A 27904-nucleotide genomic window follows, 5' to 3' on the forward strand; every position below is an offset into this window, starting at 1 on the left:
AAGCACACAGTTCACGTATTGTGATAGATTGCTGATCTAAAACTGCCTTACATTGTGCAATGATCTTATCACTCTTTTCCTCTGTAAGTTTCACAGTCATTGCTTCACTATTTAAGTTGAAACCTAAATAGGAAATTTCCTTTGTTGGGTCAACACTGACTTATCAGGATAATAGTGAAGCCTAACGAATCAAGCAAATGCACAGTGTTTTCCACATTTCTGTTACATAACTGTTCATCTTCGCCAACTAACAAGGAGTCATCAATATATGCCGTGTTGGCATAGCCAAGTTTTCTTAAGTGAAAGAACACTGGTTTTAAGATCTTCGTATAAATGTTAGGTGCTGAACTTAGTCCGTTGGGCAAGCATGTACATACTGGTATAGTTCATTGTCCCACAAAGAAAACGGAGATACTTCCTATCTGAACTCTTTACAGGTATAGTAAGCATCCTTCAAATTCACAGATGCATAATAACCATGTCTCCGAACTGAATACAGGGCTGATTTCAAAGTCTCCATTTTGAAATGATGAGTGTCACCATTTTTGCTTAAATGTTGCGGGTTTAATATAATCCGAACCGAACCATTTTTCTTTTCCCTCATGAAGATATTAGAGAAGTACTCCCGTTGTGAGTGCACACATTTTTCAGTAACTCCTGTCTGAGACATGTGGTAGAACTAACTATTGATTTGTTCAAGTTCATGGCTATTAAAGAGAATTGGCTTTGGAATAAAGGTTTGATGTGATAATTCAGTGAACTTTATTTGTGCTCCCATAATGGATGAAATTACCCATTTGTCTGAAGTTAGAGTTTTCCAAACATTAGAAAAGTGAGCAATATTTCCTGCTACAAAGCTATCTTTGGTATGAACAAAATCATACTCATTGTTTTATTGTTTCACCTGTATGTCCATATCGGATACATTGTCTAGTGGGGCTTCCCCTTCCCTTCCATCTCCTGTAAAAAAGGGATCTTGAACGTGTTCTGTAGTTGAGGCGTGGTGTTACGACCTCTGTGATTTCGGAATATGTGTCCTTGTCCACGTGTATTATTGACTGAGTAGTTTTCATTTTCTGACATGTTTACGTTATACACCCACTCGTTTCCTTCAATGCTAAGCCCGTGTGTTGCTCTTGAATGACCTGTGACTCCAGGTGTCAGTATTGTGGAGGGTAGAAGGAACGAGGGGGTCTCCTTCATTTCCTCCTGTGTCTACGTAGGCCTCACATGCACCTGATGAAGGAGCAAACATACATTCCCAAACGTAGTGTTATTCACAATAATGTCTATAATTGGATTTAGTCACGATATGGCTGAAATATTGCCAAAGTGACTTTGAATTTTAACTCACTCACCATTCCCAATAATGACGCTGACATCCATAAATCTTGCTTTTTCTTATGCATAACATTTACTATATCAACAAGTTAAACTAGTAGCATGAGTTGTATGCTACGCAGAAAACAACAATGTTTTCAAACAGATGTCAACTGATCAACAAGGAGAATCAACAGAATGAACTAACCCATTTTATCTTTAGTTATTAGAACAATGTTTTAAAGATGTTTCGAGAAACAGTTAAACAGTTGCATTGAATAGACTAAACAATAAAATCAACAGCTGTTGTCGAACGTACATTATAAGTTATTATTTCCATCTTTTTGTATGCGAAGATGTAATGTAAGTCAAGTGACATCTCGGCTTCCGTCGCCTCGAACGTCACGCCCGGACACGATGTTTAATGCTAAAGTATATGCTTAAACCATTTTTGTCACAGGTCATAACCTAACACGATACGTCCACTAAGTCCTATAATATACATATAGGTGGTGATTGTTTGCGTAACACGTTCAGAGTAGCATGATTTCCCCCAAAGATTTCGTCTATATCTAAAGGTTTTCACTTACTTGTATTGCTGTAATAGTATTGGTTGCCTCAGGTTATGTGCATGATTTTGACCAGTCAGGATCCTTATAGCAGTCTGTGGCGAAAAAGCGTCATCAAAAACCACTTTTTATCCAATAAACTGCGAAAAAACTGCAGTTACTCCGTGTTATTCATTAAATCCTGGAAAACTGTCCCTCTGTTACCGAGCGGAAAGCCACTGTTATTGGGAAACAAACGACCATACATATTATTTCAGAAATCTGTTTAAAATAATTTTCAGATTCAGTAAAAATGAAAATATAAAAGAAAACGGTAAGGGGATATTATAACATGTTACAAAGGAAAATCTTCACATTTTGTGCTTCCTTCGTGGTTTATCTGCACATGTTTTTGAATACTATGATAAGAAACGACTTTCACATTTATAAATATAGTAGGATTATACCTTTCAAATGGTGAATGATATGTTATAGCTATGATGTTTTACAAGATATTTCCTTGATAAACATAGGCTTCATCTATGACTTCTGGGAACTCGTTGTCACCGCAGTAAAAGTCTCTGGTTGACAGGTGTTGAAACAGCTAAAACATGTGTTACACTTTCACAATATATTGCAATGCATATTGCAATACGCCAATACATATCGCGATATATCCCAATACGAAACTTTTGGCAATACCCAACCTTAATTGTTGCACAGATGACTATTGAGATCGTTGGGACCAACATGTTTGATTGTATCACAGTTACAGGTGATCATCAAATATGAAATGCATTAATGATGTTTTCGCACTGTCATTGAGAAAGCGTCTCAGTTTTAACAATGGCATTTCTCTTCAAACCTAGTATAGAAAGATCTGAAATAATGAAGTACATGCCCAGATGTTCATATTGCTTTCCCACACAAATGACATGTGAAACTGTCTCTCTTATTCCGCTGTGTTTCCTTTAATATACTGCAATTTATTAGGCAGCTGGTCATTTATGCGTCGTCACGTAAATTTCGTTGTAACTTTAGGGTACAGTAGTACAAAGAGCTGTTGCATTGCTTGTGTCTGAGTGCTGAATATTTAGTTACAGATTATCTAATACTTGTACTTCATGCTGTTTACCGAGCATTAAACATTTCTTCACGTGAGTTTCCATTGGCAATGTTACATTGTAACTGAGAATTGTTGATACACACGCATTACGCCAATGAGCATTGTGTTGCTGTATGGTGTCAGGGCGCACTGCCTTCAGTGTCAGTGTCGTTGGCGACGCTGAACACGCCTGTGTGGCGTGACTCAGGCTTGTACATTACGGGATGGCACGAGTTATACCGAATGCACTTGAAGCGCACCGGGAAGTAACAGTTCAGGGTAGTGTGTACCACACCAGCCGTCCATTGTCTGACTCCGTCTATCATCCGTCTATCTTCGTTCAATATCCACCAGCGTGTTGCTATTGTGTGACAGGGTAACCTTTGTCCAGGGTTTTACTGAGTTTGCCATCGCCATTGTACACTGGACCTGTGTTAGTGAGGCGTCCTTGCAACCCACCCGGATATCGGAGGAGAAAACCGACACGGCATAAGAACATTCCAGGATGTTTGTTGCTTTTGCCACAACAAATCACTTACAAAACGATTTCAGTATTTATTTCCTATATTCCATTTTGGGTTTGATTGCACCCAAAACCTTGATGACGTCGCATGTCGTATGCGCGATGTGAGGAGTATGTGTGGTGTGGTGTCCTCCCACTTTGCCAGTTTCATTGACAAGCAATTAGTTAAAGTTAATGGTGCAACAAAGGGGATTAGTAGGGAATTAAAACTCACGTCAGTTCAAGACTTTGCCAATTCATTTCATTATACAAAATTTACACAAATATATATGATTCATGTTATAAATAAAGTTATATAAATATACAAAAGTAAACAAATTATACATATATTACTTATAGTCACGTAATGTTTCTTCAACATTTTTATCATTTTAAGCAGATGATTAGTATTATAGGTTACAGATAAATAAATTCTCCATATATAACTTATAGTCATGTAATGTCATTATAATCAAATACAAACACAATACAAATGTTTACAATCCCACTAAGTGGGAGACAGCATAAGAAATTGATAATTGAAGCTGCAAATTGTGAACACTTATTGACTAAAATTGCTCATGGCTCACCAGGCTCAGAAACTGTTCACCTTGCTAATTAGGGTGTTAATTATATTCCGATATTCGTAAACTGTGCTCGGATTAACTGCTAGCAAAGTGGAAGTAAATCGTAGGTGTTACACTTAGAGATGGTTAACCAGTATAGTCTTCACCTTCACCAGTAACGTTCACGCTGGTGCATGGACAGCATATCTTTTCCCTTGAACAATGATATATCAAATGTTATGTCCGTAAATATTTGTTCCGTGATTCCATGATATTCCAGTGATAACTATGATTGCTTACCTTGCAAAAATGAATCACAAGATGGCCGTTCGGTGGAATCAGCTGATCTTTCAAACGGGTCATGTTTTAACGGGTCATGTTTTGTCGGGTTGTTGATGTTTAGCAATCGGTAATGAAAGTCTTGTATTAGATATCCAAACTCGAAATATCACACTTTTAAACTTCAAGTGCATTTTCATTGCATACGTATACATTCTCAAATCTTTTTCGTATTTTGACCCTTGAGTATACGTGCATGCAGTTCATTACGGCCTGAAGCTGATGGGGTACACAAATGTCGAATTTCTTCGGTCCGAATATATTGGGATTTTTACAACACTGATATTTAGCCGGTATATAACCCTAGAGAAGTGAAAAACAATGTTCAAGGAATTGTTAAATTAACAGTCGCGGGCGAATAATGTCGATTATCACCTACATATCATAGTACAATGGTCAAATACGATTTAAAAATACAATGGACATAGCTGTAATGTATCTATTTTGTTACCCGAACGGGTTGATGATGGATGACGTATGAGATGATTGCATGGGTGGATTGTGGATATCTATTGCAAATTTATACGATGACTCCATGTTAATTATGATAACTTTTGAATTAAATAGAATAACATTTTTTCAGAGACTGAAGATTAAATTTCAAACTCTATAATGACAATGGTAAGAGTTGTAAACATCAGATGGTTTACATATTACTGACATGCAGTGTCTACGTCCACTTTGCCTTCACTATATTTAGATGTTTATATAACTCATGACAAAGCTCATATTTCATTTTTAGACATAGTGTTTTATGTTTCCTTGCTATAGACTGATTTTTAACATTCTCATACAAATAAATCAATGAAGTCAATCTTTCTACCTCTTTACATAAATAGATATCTGCATTGTACATTGTTGTTACTTTATCTGATATTGTTGCATGATGTGTACGTAGATATTACATTACACGTGCATGACCTTTCATCATTCATTGTCATTATTTTTTTCTGTTATATATTGTCTGCATGTAGATATTTACATGGAATGTGTATGGGGTTAAATTTAAAGTAATGTCATCATAACAATATTGGATTTTGAAAATACATTTTCTATGGCATGCTAGTTCCTACAAACAAAATGACATAAAGCTACAGTTGTCTTTGAGAACTGTTGAATGATAATCAAAGAATAAAGCTACAGCAAGATATTAGCTGGTCTGTATTGTCAACATAATGTTCCTTAAACCCGACAAGCTCGTGATCCTTAATAAATTTCGGAGTGTGTGTGTATGTTGTGTGTGGGGGTGGTGGGGGGTAAAACATCATAAACAATGTATTTGTCATATACTTCTGGACAGCCAGGTGTTCGAGAAGCAGGTGCACAAGTGCCGACAAAGTTATTTATTCATTGACCTGTGCTGTGCCGTCTCCATCCTTTCTCGCACACATGGCTGTCCCTTTCTCTGCACTCCTCCCACGTAACAAATAGTGACCCATGTCAAAATTTTAATGATAGTTTGCAGAATAATTGTTTTTTATTTTTAGGACATAAATTCTGCAAAATAAATTACAGAGTTGGTCTGATGTTTTGATTATGATCAGCCTTTCATTGACTAGTTTATGTTTATTAGTGTTCGCGTTAGATTGCAATTCAAACAGACTGTGGTCTCTTTGTATTCTGTTAATTCTATATAACAAATAAACATTACTGTAGCAAATTAGGAGCCACGTGACCATGTGGGTAATCCAAAATAATTGTCCCGCTTTACTTAATGCGGAAAGTTTTTCTATTAATTTAAACACTGTGATTTTACTGATCAAAAAACGTTGATAAACTGATACTCAAAACAATTTCACACGTAACAGATGACACTTGTACTAGTTCAGTGCATAATATCGCATTGCAGGATCGGAAAATCCTTTCCATTTTAGTAGCACCCATTAGCCGTTCCTGGAATTTAGCGAATTCCTAGAATCGGTTCGAAAGGCGTGTTCAGTAATAGATAGATAGACAGATAGACAGGCAGGTAGCCATGTTTATTCTCAACCAACCAACGGTGGTACATGAGAACATATAAATACATCGGTAAACAAATATATACATGGGCAGGACAGACTGGACAGGATGATTTGAATATTACTTAAGCAATTTAAACAGTACATTCAGAAAGGACTTTAAGTTCTTTAAATACTTAGTGGTTTTATTGCATTAAAATTAATTTAACATTAAATGTTTTTGGAGATCGTATATACGCGTCTTGAGATAGGTATTTCCCTGTTGGAGGAGGGTTCACATCTAAAGAGAGAGTGAAACTCATCTCCAATAACGTTAGCCTTACACAGTTTTTGGAGACAATCTTTCTTCTTCTAGAAAAGAATGCCATTGGTTATTATTGTTACAGGTTCTTAGTTCTGATATGGGAAAACATATCTCTCTGGAAAAATATAAGTTATTTTCAAAACATAGCTTATCTTTAAAACATTTATATAATTGACCTTTAGAACTTGTTTCTATGGAACTACGCCAATGTTGTAAAAACTCTTCTTTTAAAGTAGCTTCAACTTTTACAACCAGCAATGACGTAGGGAAATTGTAGGGGTTTGAGAAAACTTCTGATAAATGACAGATATTAAGTATGTTGGTAACAAAAGATCTCCATCGAAGCTGACAACCTCAGTTATAAACAAAAATGAAATTATATAGCAGTGATGAGTGTTTACAGTGTTGGTTATTTTTTGCAACTTTATTACAAAAGGAAACAATTCGTTTGCTTAATTTGATGTAGATCGATTCTAGGCTCGCCATACTCGCCATACACCATATAGCTTGGAGTTGAGCTTCGAAGACCAACAGTAAATGAGTGAGTAAGTTCAGTTTTACGCTGCACTCAGCAATAATATATTGATGTTCATGTTGTTCATCACTGGATTGTCTGGTCCAGACTCGATTATTTACAGACCGCCGCCATATAGCTGGAATATTGCTGAGTGCGGCGTAAAACTACACTCACTCACTATAAGGATATTAATATTGATTTTAGCAAATGTTGTTAGTCATTCATTCAGATCCAAAGCAACTTAGGATCGTTATCGTCTATACGTATTTGGATTATTTCTATCGCCGTTTTTCTTTAAAATAGGTCGAATGTATCCCGTAGTCAGCACCAGATTAGAAAACGAAGTCAGAATAGGGGTAAAAACATTCGCTGCATGTTTAAAAATTATCCTTTTCGATAAAATCTATTCATAACCAAACATTTAATTGCAAGTTATACTTCGTCCTAAGTTATATGTTTATTAAGAACTAAATTATCATGTATATTTTCTTCAACGGTATCACCAGTTGGGATATCATCATAGTCTTTAGCATCATTTTCAGTGTCAGTTAGATTCTTCTTCCTCACGTTCTTTGTCAATTAGCGGTTTCCAGTATTCTTTTTGGGAGTATTTTCCTAATTTTTTCAGTTGTTTTCTTTCGAAAATCTGTAATATGCTTATCAAGGCATTTTTTGTATTCTTTCGACATCTGCTGATTCAGGGATTTATTCAAAGTTTGTTTTTTTATTTAACAAATCTATTGAACGTTTTCCTCATTATTTTAACATTCTTTATTGAACCAGTAACGAGAGTGGTGAGCACTGAGCGTACATGTTATACCCTCTTAGTTATCCAAGTACGAATCACCGGCGCTATATAGGACTATGTTGATTTCTGATTTCCTCGGTCTGTCACTAGTACTTCGTTTTCAGACATGGTTAGATATGACAAAATTATATTTGATATGAAGTGTCATACACAGGAGATAAGAGTACCGTATTTGCGATGCGAGTAGCGATCTCTAATAGAAGCAAGTCTCGATCTTGACGGAGGTATGGTCAACGTGGTGCTCTGGAAATCCTCTTCACCCCAAATAATCTCACGTCCTTCTCACTATATTTCTTGATTTACTCAGGCGTATCCAAGGTAGCCGTTTTAAAGGCTTCCTTGTTCTAAGAGCTTTAAATGGTATCAACATATGGCAAGAAATGGATCAATAACTTGACATCTATAATGAATCAGAGCGCTGACTGATGGAGACATATGGGATAGAATATTACGAGTAAAGCTTTTATTTCAAACTATCATGACTGGTATCTCTGCTGCAACCGACTGACTGCTTGGATGGTAGGTGTATTGTACATTAAGTATACTTTAAAAATATAGTGTCAGAATTTTAAAACAAAATGAAATCAGATGTGCAAAGAACTGTGGATCAAAAGTTAATATTTTTGTCCACACTGTTACTTTCTGTGCGGTATTTCTTCAGTTATCAATAAACTCAGCGATGTATAATAATTATAAATCAGTGGTAAAGGCTTTCTACCTGTCTTGGCTGCAGGTGGAGGCACATCTCCATTCATATTTCTGTCGCTGGCAGCCGTATTCTACTTTCTTCTGTCCTACGAAAGGGGGGCGTGGTGAGCGAGCTGTCTAAGGCGCCTGGCTAGTGATCCAGCGAATTTTGATTTGCTGGGATCAAGCAAATACCTGTGACCCGGTGTAAAACCTTGGAGTAAACTTTGTCTGCAGACTCTTTCATTTTTGTCACAACCCGTAGTGTATAGTACACAACCCTGTGCACTTAACAGAACCCACGAATCCGTTGGTAAATGATCAGATGGTTGCCACATGAATATGTGCACACACCTAGCTGCAGGTACAGCAACGTGCAGTAAAACGTGGACAAAGTATTGTGACTATGTGTCCCAGTCCACCAAACTGAATGGGTGCCTGGTTTGGATGGGAAAGCCACATTAACTCGGTTGTGCCTAATTGCTGCAAGAGTTGGATAATCCCTAGGGACATGGGATTGATATTTTGTTGTACCGCTGAGACTGACAGCCAATGATCAAGGGAAAAGCAAAGAAGTGCTTTAAGAATGCATTTGGGATGGACGATAGTGCTTATAAATATCCAAAATAATAATTTCGACTTTGCAATGAATTTACAGGGACTGTCCAACACCTTGTCAGTGGATGCCCTTCTTTGGCACAAAAAAAGCATATCTTAAACGACATGATGGCATGGCTCGTTGCTTTTACTACCGTCTCCGCCATGCCTGTGGCTTTGACTCGCAGGTCTATCCATGGTACGAACCTGAACATGTCCAGGGCGTCATGGAAAATGATGCTTTCAAACTTCTGTGGAATAAGCCCATATACAGCCTCAGAAGAATTCCTGCCAACAAACCTGATCTCGTCGTTTTTTGATACAGCCAATGAATTCATTTATATCATTGAATTTTCAGTCCCTTTTGACATTAATGTGATTGGCAAGATTCAGGAAAAGCATGCTAAATATGCAGACCTCGCCTTTGAAATGTCTCGCTTGCACTCCAAGTACACTGTCGTCAGACTCCCCATTGTTCTTGGTGCCCTTAGTTTGGCAACTCCTGATGTCTTGGCGCAGATCAGGAGAGTGTCCGGGTTCTCCACTAGGAGCGCCGCCCTACTGTGAGAATGCGGAGCGAGCAAAGGGAGGTAACAAAATCATCGGAGAAGACTATGCATTGTTCTATTTGCATGCAACCGTTGAATGGTGATTTGGTGAGAGATCACTTCCATATCACCGGAAAGTATCGAGGCGCCGCCTATAATGTATGCAATTTAAAATTAAAAATCAATCCCCCAAACGCTCTCTTTCCTGTGGTCTTCAACAATTCGAGAGGTTACGATGCTCACTTGATCATGAAGCCATTTCCAAAATGAACGGCGAAATTCAATACATTCCCAATAATATGGAAAAATACATCTCCTTCTCGCTCGGAAAATTAAGATTCATTGATAGCTTCCAATTTCTACAAGCATCGCTCGATAGTTTAGTCAAAGCAAATGATGACTTCACCATCACCCACCAATACACTGGCCTTTGCTCCTCCAAAAAGGAGTTAACCCTTACGAGTATATGGATAGTTGGTCTAAGTTCGACGAGACCCAACTACCTGACCAAGAAAGATTCTACAGCAGTTTAACTGAATCAAGGACTACCGATGACGAGTATCATCATGCTCAAAGGGTGGACTGTAAAACCTTAGGTGACTACCACGACCTCTACGTGAAAACCGATGTTCTATTGCTGGCGGACATCTTCCCAAATTTCAGAAAAAACATGTTTGAAACAGTACAGCTTGGTTCCCGCCTGGTATTACACTTTATCATACAATGGATAGTGTTCTCGGAAGGATAAAGCCAAAGTATTTTCGGTATCCGCTGGGGTCATATACGGATATCGATGAAAATTATAGAGGTCATATGCAAATTTCAGGGTCTCCTTTCACAGTGTAAACAAACATGGCGTCAAGGGTCGGCGGTCGTGTCCATACTGACAGCCTTGGTTACGGTACTGTCAGTGTTTTGATCCAAGGAAATGCATGCCTGGTTATGATAGATGTAGTAGATTACAAAGCGAAGATAGAAATTCACAGGCTTACGAAGATACCAACATCAGTTCCCCGACCGACTGTCAGTGTTTGCGAAAGAGAGCGGCATAGGAATCCAGGTGCACAATGTCACGCGAACATTAAAGCGTAGTTTGTTTCAAAAATGACATTGTATGATAAATAAGTTATCACATTCGTGTGTTTTGGGATGGTTAATATCCTGCATTAGGAATAAACACTATGCATTTAGCTCGCCAAGGCTCGGTAAATACAATGATTATTCCTAATGCAGGATATTAACCATCCCAAAACATACTCGCGTGATAACCTATATTTACCAGGTCTCTCGTGGGATGCTCTGCTTAAGAAAAAGGGTATAAAACTAGAACTCCTAATGGATTACGATATGCACCTGTTCATCGAAAAAGGAATGCACGGCGGGATTTCCATGGTATCGAAACACTACGCGAAAGCTAATAAAAAATATACGAAAACTATAATCCGAATCAACCCTCCAACCACATTCTCTATCTGGTTGGGCCATGAGTGAGTATCTACCTACAGGAAGTTTCGAATGGTTTGATGATGAAATCGATATCATGAGCATCGCTCCAGATTTGAACAAAGGCTAGATCCTCGAAGTGGACTTAATCTATCCAGCAGAACTTCATGAGTCTCACAATCATTATCCTCTCGCTCATGAAAGACTTGTCGATCAAAAATGGCTTTTCACAACAACAGTTGTTAGGAAACAATAAATTAGCGTCCGTGGAAAAACTGGTTCCAAATTTGATGGATAAGAAAACGTATGTGGTTCACTATCGAAACCTGCAACTCTACCTGTCGCTAGGCATGAAAGTGATCAAAATACACCGAGTGCTGCAATTTGACCAATGTCCCTGGATGGATCCTTACATCCGCATGAATACTGAGTACAAACTCATGAATAACTCAGTGTTCTGCAAAACGATGGAAAATTGGAGAAAAAAGGGTGAATGTCAAACTCGTTAGATTGAGCAAAGAAAACAAACTCAGAATATTAATCGCTAGTCTGGCATACAGCTGAAGGAAACTATTCACGGACGATTTGGCAGCACTAGATATAAATAAAAGTCACATCAAACTCATTCGACCCTTCTATTTGGGCATGAATATTATCGACTTATCGAAACATTTCATGTACAGTTTCTACTATAAGGAACTGAAACAACAGTGCGGTGACAGGTGTGAACTCTCGTAGTAGTGCTGGGAATTGGTCAAAATCTCACAATTGATGATTGGTTCATTACAACCGATCAATCATCGAAAATAATTGGTTAGCATCATTTATGAAATTTTCCTGATTTTTTTTGTTAATGGACAAAAAATATATAGAAAAAACCCTGCAGTTCTTTGGTTTTATTGCAAATTGCACAAAAGGCATTGGCAAATTTCACATCTTTAAAGGATGACTAGTAGGTTAGGAACATTAATTTCTTGGAGTCTTGAAGATAAATTCAACCATGACTTGGAACGAGCTTGTAGTGGTCATGAAATGTAACAGACAAAACCTTGTGAAAAATATTGTTAATGCAAACAAATGTTCCAGAATTGTTTCTGTTCGATTATGAGAAAACATGATCGATTGCTAGGTCGTTTAGTCACGAGGACATGGCTGATAACATCCATTTGTATGACACCAGCAATTATCCGAAAGAGCATCCTTTACACAGTCAAATCAACAATAAGTGCTCGGCAAAATGAAAGACGAATGCGCTTGGACGCCCATCGAGGAGTACATCGGTTTAAGGCCTGAAATGTACTCCATCAAATACGGCAACGATGAAATCAAGAAAGCCAAATGAGTAAAAGACTAGGTGGTTAAACAGCAAATTAAACACTACCACTACAAACAAGCCCTCTTCAAGAATAAAACGTTCGAACACCATGAATATGCTCCAAAGTCATCATCATAAAATCTATGGCAAAACCTCGTTATCACCCATGGACATCACATGACGGATTTCAAATGATGGTATTCACACTTATGGCTATGGATAATAACAGCCAGTCTAGACCTCGACTCGTTGGGAGTTTCTAAAAAACCCTATAAAAGAAACTCCGCTCGGCACGTTGACGCTTAGACATTAGTGTAGTCTATTATGTCCTGAGAGCTAGTGGAGTGGAGATTTAACTTGCCGCTCAGACTGTTAAAACCCCAAAATGAATCTATCAAGAGGGGATGTAATAGAACCCCTTCCAGATGCAGTAGAGCTATATAGTTTGCAGGTGGTATTCTATCCTACATTCTTGGCGGGACTATTTGTTTCTAGTTGTATACAACAGACACCAGTCGGTATTTTTATGTCTGTAGTGGGGTTGCCATCTTCCCCCTTTGACAGCAGATACCATACTTGTCGAAACTCCTAGTGCCCTACAGATTTGTAAGCTCCTATAAATTCGTATTTATAACATAGCATTGAGGAGTTAAGACATGTACACCTGTTTCGACGAGATCACCTGGACCTCACACTGACACAGCTGAAGGTGCCCCCTCGATATGACACAGTATTCTGGTAACTGTATATTCTTAGATAGACTCGTTTTACAGAAACTGTCAACCTCTCAAGACATTAATAAGATAATAGTCCAGGGTTTAAGTCCATTTATTTATTACCAAACCATTGTTTGCTTTGATTGGCGTTATACTGAAAAAGAAAAGTTGTGGTTGAGATATATTGGCAGCCGGCCAAGTTGGGGTACACCACGTGAGCAAGCCAACCAATCAGCGTCAGTCATGCGTTTGCTATTTTCCTGGTCACGTAGTGTTTGCTTGAACATTCTACAGGCCTTAGACGCCATTTGGAGCTTGTATGCCAGCGGAGAAGGTAAGTTCGTTTTAATATTGTGGCATATAATTCAGTGGAATAGTTTAGTTAATTATGTCAACCCCAGATGGAGGCAGTTTGGGTGAGATGCAGTTCAGATGGGGCTCAGAACAGCAGAAGGTTATTCAAGCCCATGGAGATTACCATTACAACATGTTAATATTCATTGAGGATCTTGATCAAAATGGCCCTGTGGGAAAGACTAACCACAGAAACCGGGCGTAGATCTAAGATCAGACCTATCAAGTGGACTGCCCTACTGTGCCCCTGGTGCGCGTCTTCAACAGTTTACGTGACGTTTTAGAACCACTCAGATCAGGCTATAAGATATTGAAAAAATGTAATTCAGTCTCTCTTAACGCATCACTTGATTATTGGGATTGGCTGAACGTAGCTTTTGAACTTTATGATATTGATAAGTCAACCCGTACGTGAAAAGAATGGTTGGATAAAGAAGTTGGTATTAATTATTCTTATGCCAGAAAGCTATGAGAAATTTCGAAATAGTTAGGAAAATATACCCGTTTCAAGAAACTTGGTATCTCCTTTTCAGAGGTTTAAAGTCGGAGATAACAGACAGCAGTGTGGCTCCATACTTGCGGTAATACCAGTGCTGCAGAGTCAACAACAACAAATATCACTCAACCAAGAATGCTGTTTGTCTTTATTGTAATGACTTACAATGGTATGCGCAATTTGATGTTTTTTACCCAATCCACGATTGGATTTTAGGTTGAAGGCTTTTGCACACTGCCTGCTCTTTTGTATCAACAAACTCAATGACCACTGAAGGACAGCAAATTAAAAGAACTTTTGTTGGCATACAAACTCCTCATGCAGGCTTGAATGCGAATGGGTGCCTGGTTAGGATGGGAAAGCCACATTAACTCTTGCGCCTAATTGCTGCAAGAGTTGGATGATCCCCGGGGAGTTGAAATTGATATTCTATTGTGCCGCTGAGATTGACATACAATGATCGAGGAAAAAGCAAAGAAGCGCTTTGAGCTTGCATTTTGTATGGACGATAGCGCTGTATAAATACCCATATAATAATCTCAAATTGCAACGAATTCACAGGGACTGTCCAACACCTTGTCAGTTGATGCCCTTCTTTGGCACAAAAAAGCATATCTTAAACGACATGATGGCATGGCTCGTTGCTTTTACTACCGTCTGCGCCATGCCTGTGGCTTTGACTCTCAGGTCCATCCATGGTACGAACCTGAACATATCCAGGGCATCATGGAAAATGATGCCTTCAAACTTCTGTGGACTAAGCACATATACAGCCTCAGAAGAATTCCTGTCAACACACCTGATCTCGTCCCTTTTGATAAAGCCAATGAATTCATTTATATCATTGAAATTTCTGTCCCTTTTGAAAGCAACATGATTGACAGGATTCAGGAAAAGCATGCTAAATATGCAGACCTCGCCTTTGAAATGTCTCGCTTGCATTCCAAGTACACTGTCGTCAGACTCCCCATTGTTCTCGATGCCCTTGGTTTGGTACCTCCTGATGTTTTGGCGCAGATCAGGAGAGTGTCCGGGTTCTCCACTGAGAGCACAGGCCTACTGTGAGAATGTGGCGCCAACAACAGGAGGTAATAAAATCATTGGGCCAAGCTATAGAAGCATCCAGGGTATATTGGAGATTAATCGTAATGCATACCCTGGAGATCATCAAGGATGGACTGTGCCAGGTTAACCTGAAACCTCTATGCTGCATACTATCTTCAATCTGTAAAACATAATAATACGGCTGCCTCACAGCTATCAGTATATGTTGAAATTAGATGTAGCAACTTTAAGATAGCAGTAGAAACTGGAAGATATGGCAATATTGAAGTAAGAGAAAGACTTTGTACTGCAAATCAAAAGGTCTGGATTATATTGAAAATGAATGGCATGTCATATTTGTGTGTGGTTGTTATAAAGATTTAAGAGTCAAATACATTGCTAAATATATACAAGAACCCTACACTGTACACACTATGATAAATCTGTTTCAAAATGAAAGTCATGAAGTTATGTACAACACCGGCTTGTTTTTGTACCATGTTAACAACATTGTAAGTTCTAGAAACAAGTGAGTGCTATGTATACTTTCTTCAATCATGTGCACGTGAAAGATAAAAATACCCCACTATTATCTGTATGTATTATGGGCCAACGGCCTCCTTACTGAATAAACTGTCTGTCTGTCTGTCTGTCTGTCTGCAAAGGTAATTCACGGGCTTTTACGTATGACGTCATGGCAATTTGAATTCACATTCTATTGTCACCTGTCGGCCTCGGATGACGACAGACAGGTATCAACATTTCATGATGTTGACTTTTCTAATTATAGGCAAGCACTCTCCTTACATATTCATTCAACATCTATCTCTAGTAGCTAGTATAGTAATTACAGCTAATATATTACTTAATTCCCGGTCAGACAATGTGATCATACAGTTAGTAAGTCTTCTTATTGATCGTGTATAATGAAAAAATATTTAAGAACAATGCCACAAAGAGGAAATCAGAGGAATCCAAATCAGAAAGAGAATAACACGGTACGAAGTAGAGAAACCAACTAGTTACTTTTGCCATCTCGAAATAGACATTACACTAGTAAACTGATAAATAGTATCAGGGAAGTAAATGGACCAATTATGATATATGGAAAAATCATTTTAGAAGAATTGAAATGTTTCTTTTCTAAACTTTATGAACAATCAAACAGTGATAGTAACATTAATAACGAACTTCTGAATAATATAACTGTACCAAAAATAAACGAGAAAGAGTGTGATGACCTGGGAAATGACCTGACAATGGAAGAAATAAAGAAAACAGTTTTATCTATGAAAAACAATAAGAGCCCAGGTACCGATGGTTATCCTAAAGAATTTTTCAATTTTGTTTGGAAGGACTTAAGCCAATGGATATTTAGACATTTACTAACAATTCATTAACATGTACAATGAACAGAGGAATTATCAAGTGTCTTCCAAAACCAAATAAGAACAGAAAAATGTTAAAAGTTGGCGCCCAATCTCATTGCTCTATATAAATTAATGAGTTCATGTATCGAAAATAGACTGAAAAAAAACTTGAATACAGTTATACATGAGAATAAAACAGGATTTATTCCTGGTAAATGTAACAGTGACAATACCAAGATGCTCTATAGGCTCTTTAGAAACTAAAAAATTGAACAAACCAGGTTTGCTTCTCTTAATTGACTTTTAAAAAGCTTTTGATACCTATCCCAGGTATTTTTTGACAAAGGTATTTAAAATATTATAGAATGGGTGGAAATTTTAACCTCAAATACAACAGCATCAGTTATTCAAATTGGACATCTGTCATCTTTTGTCAGACGTAAGTGGGGATGTAGACAGGGAGATCAAATTTCACCGTACTTGTTCATTTTTGCAGTTGAAATAGTTGGTCCCCTAATAGGGACAAATCAGGAGATAAAGGGCATAAGGCTTAATGATAATGAACATAAACTAAGACAGTATCCTGGAGATACTCAGTTATTTCTAGATGGATCTGAAAAAAGCCTCAATGCAATTGAAACACTGAAAAAAATTGACCAAATATCAGAACTTAAGATAAAACCAAGGCATTTCGGATAGGTTCAATGTCTGTAAGTAATATAACTTTAGCCAATGACCTAAACCTTGACTGGCACAAGAGGGACTTCAATTGTTTAGGAATTATCTTACATGCTTCATTAAATTACCTGTGCGTGATTAACTTAAGGAAACACTTAGAATATATCAATAGATTACTCGCCAATTGTCGCAGAAGTCATTTGACTCATTTTGGAATAATTACTGTTATTTAAACTTTGGTAATCTAAAATCTTGTACACTTTTTCTCTGCATTGCCCAACCCACCTATAACATTCATTAAAGATCTCAATAAAATAATAAATAGACTTTTATGAAAAAAATAAAAACGACAAAGTAAAGAGATCAACTATAAACAGAGGTTATCAAGATAGGAGGCTCAGAATGATTGATATAGAATGTTTCGTTAATGCTTTGAAATTATCCTCATTGAAAAACTATATTAAAAATGCTTTTAGGAATCTATAAACATATTTTCTGTAATTCATTTATTCTCACCCGGCTTCAATGTTGTTGACTGTTTATCTGAAAATGGTAATCTTTATAGGAGAGATTTATAATCTGCTTGGGGGTTATTCTATAAGAAAATTACTTTTAAGGAAAATTATGTAGACTAAATTTTGACTCGACCTCTTTGGTTGAATCATTTTTTTAAATCATCATATACTCATATATTATAAAAAAACTGGTTTAGTCACGGTATACATAGTATAAAAGATACATGTGATGAAAATAGCTTTGTAATTTTTGAAAATGTATAACTAAGATACAAAATACATGGATCTTTCTAAGAGTATAAACACTTGTTAACCGCTATTCCAAACAACTGGGGATGTCAGATCAGAAACAGAACACTTACATTTGATCAGCCACATTTTACAAATATATACCAATATACTGAGTCAAAAAAGAAACTTCACATTCTTTCTTCAGGGCTCTATAAAAGAACAAGAGATGGTAAGATGGTTAAATTGTTATTATTTCATTGCTGAGATCTGTGTGATGTACTCGATACACTGACAGTGCCATAATCAGTTCCATTAGGCTACACCTCCTTTCCAAAACATGGGTATACAGAATGTCAAGTAACAAGAATAAAAATGCGAAATTTCTCAGTTCAATATCGTGTATGGCCGCCCCGCGCATTCACCACTGCCAAACACCGTCTCCTCATCGACTGCCGGATGCTTGTGAACACGTGGTTGGGGATTCTGCGCCATTGCTCTTGCAGGCAGCGCCAAGTTCCTGCAAATTCTGAGGTTGGTTCCTAAGACCATGAAGCCTTCTCCCAAGTGCATCCCAAACGTGCTCTATTGGATTCAGGTCAGGGGATCTCGATGGCCAGTCCATGACGTTGATTCCAGCGTTTTGAAGGAAATTTCGTGTCAACATCGCGGTATGCGGCCGAGCATTATCATGCTGGAACTGTAGACCTGGGCCATGAGCCGCCATGAAAGGAACGAGTTCAGGGGTGAGCACCTGGTCGCGGTAAGCAGCAGCTGTGAGGTTTCCACGGATGACCAGAAGTCGGGAACGGTTGTTCCCACAGAAAGCAACCCACACCATGCAACTCCCCCCCCCCCCCCGAATCTGTCGACTTCCTGTACACAACATTGGGCATGCCGTTCACGACGTCGTCTCCAGGTAAACCTGGATTCATCGCTAAAGACGACTCGATTCCAGTCTCTCTGGGTCCATCGGTGGTGATGTTGGGCCCACAGCAGACGTTGACGTTGATGAAACGGCGTCAATATTGGCCCACGATATGGACGTCGAGAATGGAGATTGGCAGCCCGCAACCGATTTCGAATGGTCTGTGAGGACAGTCGACCTCTAAACATCTCAGCCCTGGCTCGTGTAGCCGGCAGAAATCTGTCACGTAGGTGACGTAGGACGATTTGAAGGTCTTCTGCTCGTGACGTGACACGTGGACGACCCGACCTTGGGCGATCAGAAGTGGTGCCAGTTTGTTGTAGACGACCTCGCAAGTCATACACAGTACGAAGGCTGCATCCCATTGCTCTTGCGACGTCAATAACTGATCTTCCCGCTTGCAACATGCCAACGGCACGTTCACGTTGCACATTTGACAATCGTGGCATTTCAAGTACCGTTAGAACTGTGGTTTAAAAGTGTTTTTTCAATTCTTGAGGCCAATGCAAACACGTGCATATGAAGAAAACTTCGATGCGAAGATCACGTGATCGACTGCGCGTGCAAAACCTGTTTTGGCACTAACGTCATTTGCACGACGAATGGATGGGTTTGAGTGGGTTTTGAGTCGAAAGGTAGGGATCCCATTTCGGATACATAGATGTATCATCAGAGAAAAATTATTCATTATTTTTCAAATTACATTTTGTGAAGTTTCTTTTTTGACTCAGTGTATATTGTAACAAAAATTCATGTCTACTCTTGGCTTCAAGTACAGAGATAATCAAGTTCTCAGCCATCAAAGTGATTCCATCCAAGAGTCCAGCTTCTAAGATGCCTAGCGGTTAGAACAATCGAAAAAAAATACATTATCAGACAATAAAGGTATAGTTTTTTTATGACGTTACAATTGAATGACGTTATCCCGTCACTGCGCCATTCTAGTGTGCCCCATCGTAATCGAACCATTTTACATTACGTCACAATGTAAGCGGCGTCACGATGCATGTCAGTTGTCATCGCCTCGTACAGCCTCCTACAGTAAACTACTCCGTTGCATCCCGTTTCTTGGTTTGCAGTTTCTTCACTCGCCTAACATCACTGGTGGAAACATTACGTTTATGTTTTCCGACGTTTAAAATGTCTCAATTCGACTCACAAGTTTTCAGCGACACGGTAACGCTCGCAATGTTTACATTCCCACAATGCAATCGCGGAATGTCGCTTGACTACTCAGCTTCGTCTGGATGTAGTGATCTAAACATACGTTGGTAGTAGAAATGCGATGTTCTAATGGTTTACGTTAATGACAGATGTAATTAAAATAATTTAGAGAAGATATTTAATCCGAACGTAAACCGTCATCAAACTATTTATCATCTGATTCTCTGGCAACGTTCGTCTTAACGTAGGGGGGCAGACACATCAATAGGTCAGCGCGCCAGTTAACCCTGTGCGAAGATTCTTAATTTAGGTCACCGACACCGTCGTTTGTTTTCTGCCTTAAATTGATCGTACTTATCCTTAGAAAGTATTAGATTTGGCATCTTAGAAAAGAAATACAGTTTGCTCTACCACTATGTATTTCTTTTCTAAGATGCCAAATTTAAAACTTTCTAAGCGTCCTCGTACTTTAATTATAATAGTTCAGAGCGAAAGTGTGCTTTATTACACTATACATGGTGGTAGAGCGAACTGTATTTCTTAAATACATGATAGTGGAGCGAACTGTAATTCTTAACTCATACTGCATTTTATTAGGGTGACATACAGTTGCCATCTTGGGAGTTTATGACGTCAAGTTTGCGTATCATGTGACCTTAGGTAACCTATAAAAAGAGCTGTCAAGGTTTAGAGTCGGCGTGGCAATTTTGACTTTGACAAGCAAGGTAGGGTTCCAGGGTTAGGTCAAAGCTAAATTCTCATTTTCACATTGTAAGACATTTGTATTGTATAACTTTTAATTAACAATGCTTTTATCAACACTTGGTCCACTCTCTAAGTATCTAGTTGTGGATAAGTGATATTTAAGGGTTTATTTTCAACTTTGTTGACATCCGGATTTTGTCTGACATTTCCGAAAATCCGACATCCGATCCGGATTCATTCCGGCGGAATTTCTTCAGTGTTTACAAAACGAAGAAAACAAGTTAAACCGAATTATACCGATATGCATGACACCTGAAAATGTGATATCTCATCCGGATTTTGCCTGACATTTCGGAGAATCCGACAGTCGATCCGGATTCATTCCGACGGAATATCCCCAGGATCGTATGATTCAAATGTACAGGTTAGAGATACAGATACAAGTACAGTTACAGTCACAGTTATCAATCACAAGTCACGAGTGATTTATTGTCAGTATGAAATATTATAGTTCACAGTTTATTTAATGCTTTGACAGTCGCTGATTGTTATTGCGATCCAAAGTCATTCCGACTTGTGTTTGTACAGGAGAATAGTATCATGATGTAATTTCAACTGTTGAATATATAAATTTGTTACATATCCAGACTGAACACATGTTTCGACAGAAGTCCAGTACATGTACATCACAAGAGAACATAGACATGGGCAAGCATATTGTATTGTGTATCGAGAATTGTATTGTCAAGTTAACTTGTATCAATCAGGCCCAGGGTCATGTCTAGATATGGGTGCCGGTTGTTATAATCACAGATACTACAGAGGCAAACTAGATATAAAACATGGCAGTGACAGTGACGCAATGGATGATCTTGATAAATCATAATGTCATTGTCTGAGCTAAGTGTGCTATTTACAACACGATAGGTTGTTTGATATGTTATATACAATACGATATTTCGGATATGACACTTTATACAACTTATGTTGGATGTTTCGCAATATGCAGCATATGTTGGATGTGACCCCATATACAATATGCAATGTCTGGTATGACGCAATATGCAACACTGCATGCTGCATGTTGCGCTATATAAGACATGATATGTTGGGTATGGCACCACATACAACACCCTATGCAGGCTGATATTTCACTGGTCTAACTATGTTACATCCTGGTATGTTGGATATCTGATTATGTTCATGTATTTGTATATGTCATCATGTAAGGACCGCCGTTTATGGCGGAAGACTTTGGTTTCACGAAAAATAAAATAAGTTAAAAGAAAAAAATGTATTGTTTTGCAAATCCAAAAACACAAAACTTATCGCAGTGGCCTTGATCTAATGAGTAGGGACTTACGTTTCTTTCCACCCACTTCTTCGACATAAGGATGACATTACTTCGTTTCACTGGCCTATATTAATACCTGCTTGAGTAAATACATGTCATTACATAAAGTCTACAGCTGACACAGACGTTTGACATAGGTGATCAACATATGAACAGATTTCCCAAGAACTGCATCTCAAGGATAATTTCAAGCAAAATCTTATGGCTTCTCTATACGCATTGTCAATTACAAGGGTTGATTACTTAGCGGCGTATTTGAAAGGACTTTCCTTTATTTAAACCAACTATGTAACTGAAGCCACAGACAATGTCTTATGTGTGTGAAAAATATTTTGATTTTTTGAAAATTGTAACTATTGACGTTTAGACATAAACCAGATGGTTTTCTGACGAAAGGAATGTGTTTTCTACTTTAGAACAGTATCACACTCCCAGTTATGACAACTGCAGAACTAGATATTCTTTCTGCCAGCCAATTAAGATATAAATGCCAGTCCAACTGTTGCGAAACTGTCACGCTTAAAATGTGTCTGTTGAAAAATATGTCAGAAATAACATTTTGTCGAAGAATTTAGCCAATTTGTGCGAAAACCAACTCACCTATGACATATATAATACCAAATGTTCACTGAATTTCTGGATTCGATCAGTTCTGAGTTTCATTCCTGTGACCAATAATACAACGACAGATAACCTTATGAATGTGGTTGGTTTACGTTACTGACGTATGTTTCTGTATCCAAATGAGGAATAAACTGTTACAAGCATAAAAAAAAAAGAAGAAAAGTGTGACAGTCTATTGTGCATGTCATGATTTAATCAATGAATCATTACTACGATGACACAACGCATCTGGTTCCTGTTCCAGATAGTGCGGGCAGACCTCGACCGACCACCACAACCATGAGTAATCAGAACATCGGCCACAACCCTCCTCAGCCAAGTATGTAGAATATCCACATCAAAACCACAGGGCTTCGAATCACTTTTTGGACAAAACTTTTTGAAAATACAAAAACATACTTTAGCAATTATATATTATTTTATATGTTATGATTGATATCGATTTCAAATGATCTATTTCTATAGATTTTAGAACATTCTACCGCAACAGTAATATATAGAATACACAAGGGGTTGACACTTCCGTTGCTAAAACCTGATCGAAAACCAGACGGCCCGACTATATTAACCTACAGTTCAATCAAACCTAACGTGTTTTCACAGAAAATTGTGTTTAGCAAATAGATCTTTTGTTTTGCTTTCTGCTCATTATATTTAGCTTGTCTAGCTTCATTTCATATTTGACCGCCTCCATGGTGTAGTGGTTAGAGTTTCCGCCCAGAAAGCGGAAGGTCGCGGGTTCGATCCCCAACCGCGCCATACCAAAAGACGTTACAATATGGTACTTGTTGGTCCCTGTCTGGCGCTCGGCATTAATGGGTAAAACAAAGACTGGTCGGCTCGGAGTCATTATAATGTGTCTGAGTGGGGTATTCATGCTTCAGTGCGGCATGGTATCTCAGGGGGCTAGCACTATGAAACCAGCTAAAGTCTGGGCTAGTACAAGCAGCCACACATACACATATACACGCATGCGCGTCGTAATATGAGTGAAATATTCTCAAGCACGATGTTAAACCCAATTTTACCTCACCTCATTTCATATTTGACCACTGACGCACAGCACAGTGACACCATGTGTACAATGCACAAGTTTCTGTTACAGTGACACCTATGGACCGCGTACGCCCACATGTTCGCGGCCTCCGTCCTGCCTGCTGGGTAGGGAATGTGGACGAGGTGAGACGTGTCCTGGATCAGACTACGGACGACATCGACGGTATTGGAGACGGGAGAATGACCCCGGTGATGGATGCTGCCGTGTATGGCCATAGTGATATCGTGGCGCTGCTTGTTGAGAAAAGAGCGGATCTGTTACTGCGGGACTTGGACGGTAAAAACGTCCTTCACTACGCCTGTCGGGGAGGAGATGTGAGGACGGTGCAGTTCTTACTGTCCCAGGATGGGGTGCAGGTCAACAGTGAAGATGTAGGGAACACAACACCGGTGATGGATGCTGCCCGGTATGGCCATAGGGATATCGTGGAGCTGCTTGCTAAGAAAGGAGCGGATCTGTCACTGCGGGACTCTGACGGTAACAACGTCCTTCACCACGCCTGTCAGGAAGGACATGCGAGGACGGTGCGGTTCTTACTGTCCCAGAATGGGGTGCACGTCAACGGTGAAGGAGGAGGGAACAGAACACCGGTGATGGATGCAGCAAAGCAGGGACATAGATATATCGTGGGGCTGCTTGCTTGTAACTACGCGGATCTGTCACTGCGGGACTCTGGCGGTAACAACGTCCTTCACCTCGCCTGTCAGGGAGGACATGCGTGGACGGTGCGGTTGATACTGGAGATGAGGTTGGTGGACGTCAACGCTAGGAACAACGTCGAGCAGACAGCGGCTGACGTGGCGAGAAACGGGGGACATCGTCAACTGGTGGATCTCCTGGTGTCACATGGTGCTCGGTGAAGATGTTGGTGCAGACAGTGACGGTGAAGGTGTTGTGTGCCGTCGTCGTGCCTAGAATGTAAACTCTGGGAGAGAATTAATGTTGTGTTTGAGGAGAAATAAAACGCATTGAAAATATTTTCAGACATTTTGTCATTTGTTTTAGTGTTGAGGTTTTCATGATCAGGTGACAATAATATTGAGTGCAAAATGTCATACAACATGGAAGTTACGGACATTTAGCTTCATTTATGTGAAAAAATGATCCACAGATGTGTGACAAACAGAAAACGAACTATTTGTTTACATCTCGATCCACTCTGAGGCCATGTTCGCCCAGCTGACCGGGCGCCAAATGTACAGTGACGGTAACGTCACAATGCTTATGACGTCATGGCTGTGTTCCCAGCTGACAGACAGGGTAAGCTTGGCTCCGTTGTTCAAAACAACCTTATCTCTTAAGGTCAACGTTAACTCTAGATTACAACCTTAGACCTTTACTAAGGTTAGCCTCCCTTTGCACGAAACATCCTTAACTAAGGTTAACCTTAAAGGAGAATACGTGTGAATTGCAATAATTTTCTGGGTGAAAGATTATGTCATCAGAAACATATTCTCAAATTTTCAATTAAAAATTATATATAATTATGTTTTAATAGCGAAAACAGTATCTGTAAATCTTATCTGCGGCCATTATGCATATTTCGCTGGAACCCATGTGATCTTTCCGCTCGTGACGTCATATGTGCCTGGTGTCCGCCATATTGCCAAAGACCAAGCGCTACGATAGTACAAATTGTGTTGTTCCTGTCAATTTTTTTAAATGGTACGATGGTGTTTTGCGTTGCCTGGGGATGCGGCATCATCGAACATGGGAAAGAACCACCAAGGACAGGAGAATTGCGCCAATCATTCCGAGTCGGATGCATATGAAAGAGACATGCACGCATGGGGTATGGAAGTCCCCAAGCTAGGCTGAAGAAGGAAAAAGTACCCACGAGATTCATTTATACTCCATCATTCCTTGTAACAACTTACTGTCAGTGGTATTTGTAACATAAATTGAATCAAGTCCGATTGCCAGTCGAATTGACCCGAATTGACCCGCTATGAAAAGACCCAGCGAATTTGGTCAACTTGCCCCAGTGGAGTAGTCAAGATGTCCCAATTTATTTATAATGAATAAATATAGGCCATAAATGCATAGTTTTGTCAACATTGATATTATGTTCTTCATATAAAAGTATATACATAGTTATGAGTTTACTAGTGAAACATTTATCAGAAATATTACTTCCTAATTACTTTTATATGAAGAACATAATATCATAATAAGTTGACAAAAACTATGCATTTACGGCATATATTCAATCCTTATAAATAAATTTGAACAAATTAGAATGAATGACCAAATTTGCTGGGGCATTTTGTAGCTGGGGCAGTCCGACTGGTACACATGAGATATATATTATCAAAGTCAGTAAGAGATTTCACATGTGCTTGAAAATGTTTTTCTATAACGTTCTTTTCGGTTTGGAGCTCTATAAGATGCAGTCTATACGAAACATTGCCGAATACAACGGCAAATCATGAAGTACTTGCTGCTTTCATTGTTTTCCATTTTGTCCAATTACGCACGTCGGCATCAGACTCGCTATTTGTTAATAATGTGTGCCGTGAAAGTTGTTCTGTATTCTCATTTCTTTGAGTGGCATTTTAGAAGTTGGGAAGTACAATATAGAACAAACTTAATGGATAACAACTTCTTTTTATTCGTGAGTGTGACGTTTCGATACAGATTCTTGTACCGTTAAAAGAAGTTGTTATCCATAAAGTTTGTTCTATATTGTATTCTCATTGGCTGACAAGATGTCATTCGAAGGCTATGGCCACGTACCATAACTATTTCCATAACCAAACAATGGGGAAACATACGTTGTTCTGACTAGTATTCTATAATTCACTGTATGGTGATCTACCTTCAGTTGTTAGCGATCTATAGCCCATTTTTATATTGTGTTGTCCCCTATAGTTAAACTGTTTTAGATTCAATTACTAGTTTTACATATCTATCTGTGATACTCTAGTTGCTTTACAGTCCTTTGTCGGCAAGTTTTATAGTCTCTGTATATATTTTATTTCAATGTCAAGTGTTTTCGTCACGATATGGCTGAAATATTGCCGATGTGAGGTTAAATAATAACTCACACACTCACTATAATTCACTAGTTGTTCGGGAATAACTTTCTCAAAAAGCTCTATCCGCCCCTGGTAATCTTGTTAAATGATATGGTCTATTTTTAAATTTATTTTGATCGCAAGCGGTGTCTCCGTTTCGCTTGATTCTTCTTCTTCATTTTCAGTGGAAGATTGTCTTGCAAGATGTAAAATCGGATCGTATTAATACGGTCTTACATCAATTTCAGAAATGACATCAGTAACATCTTTTATTGCTTAAGAATCCACGAACACTGTTAAGTTGTGAGGTAAAATCAAAGAGGAAGCTATCAGCAACGGGCACATATGACGTCATGTCACGTGATACCCCCTCTGCTCATTAACTATCGGGTGTTTCCGTAATAGGCGGAAAAACGAGTACGTTTTTGTGTAATTGCTATTTTACAAACATTTTGTCCAATTTTAACCACTGAATGTGACCATTTGAATATCCTTTACAATATATCAAAAGTTTTGTTTTCGTTCGTATTCTCCTTTAAGTTAAGGTTGATAACTAAGGTTGGTCCGACCCAACCTTAACGTCTCTAAGGTTGGGTAGGGAATATGGCGACTGCTTTTATTTTATACATCGAGATTGAGAGAAGTTTGAGGAAGCAGAGAGTCTATAGAAACAGGACGAGTCAACTGGGCACGCTGAATGATTTTGAACTGATTTCTCGCTACCGCTTGTCACGTGAAGCTATTATAGCTCTTGTAGAAAAGGGTGAGCCAATAATCGGAAGGAGTACACAGTGTTCACAAGCCTTTTCTGTAGAGTCACAGGTGCTCTTGACTTTACGCTATCTCTGCAAAGGTGGCTTCCTGTCCGAGATCGGGGACCTCCACGGCCTTCACAAGTCAACCGTTTCGAGATCCCTGCACAGCACAGCCAGTGCTAAAAAATATTCATTTTCCATGGGGACCACAGGAACAGATAGCAGTTAAAGAGGGCTTCTACAAACTATCCGGGTTCCCCAAAGTTCTTGGAGCGGTTGACGGGACTTTGATCCCAATAAAAAGACCCCCTATCGCCGAGGAAGCAGCGTTTGTTTGCCGGA

The 27904-nt window shown here is 38.8% G+C and overlaps 2 protein-coding genes across 2 annotated transcripts in view; both read left to right on the forward strand.

Annotated features, from left to right (window-relative positions):
- LOC124290130 (CARD- and ANK-domain containing inflammasome adapter protein-like) overlaps positions 1 to 24767 on the forward strand; it is a 29389-nt gene extending 4622 nt beyond the window's left edge. The window contains exons 2-3 of the mRNA XM_046726824.1: positions 22978 to 23052; positions 23839 to 24767. Of these exons, the coding sequence (XP_046582780.1) occupies positions 23013 to 23052; positions 23839 to 24650 (852 nt within the window). The 5' untranslated portion in view covers positions 22978 to 23012 and the 3' untranslated portion in view covers positions 24651 to 24767. The remainder of the gene's footprint in view (positions 1 to 22977; positions 23053 to 23838) is intronic.
- The window catches only part of LOC124290129 (ankyrin repeat domain-containing protein 17-like), a 436224-nt gene that overhangs the window by 65911 nt on the left and 342409 nt on the right, over positions 1 to 27904 (forward strand). The gene's annotated exons all lie outside the window — the stretch shown is intronic.

Source organism: Haliotis rubra, unplaced genomic scaffold (assembly GCF_003918875.1).
Source record: "Haliotis rubra isolate DU_JTF1 unplaced genomic scaffold, ASM391887v1 Scf458, whole genome shotgun sequence".
Lineage (NCBI taxonomy): Eukaryota > Metazoa > Mollusca > Gastropoda > Lepetellida > Haliotidae > Haliotis > Haliotis rubra.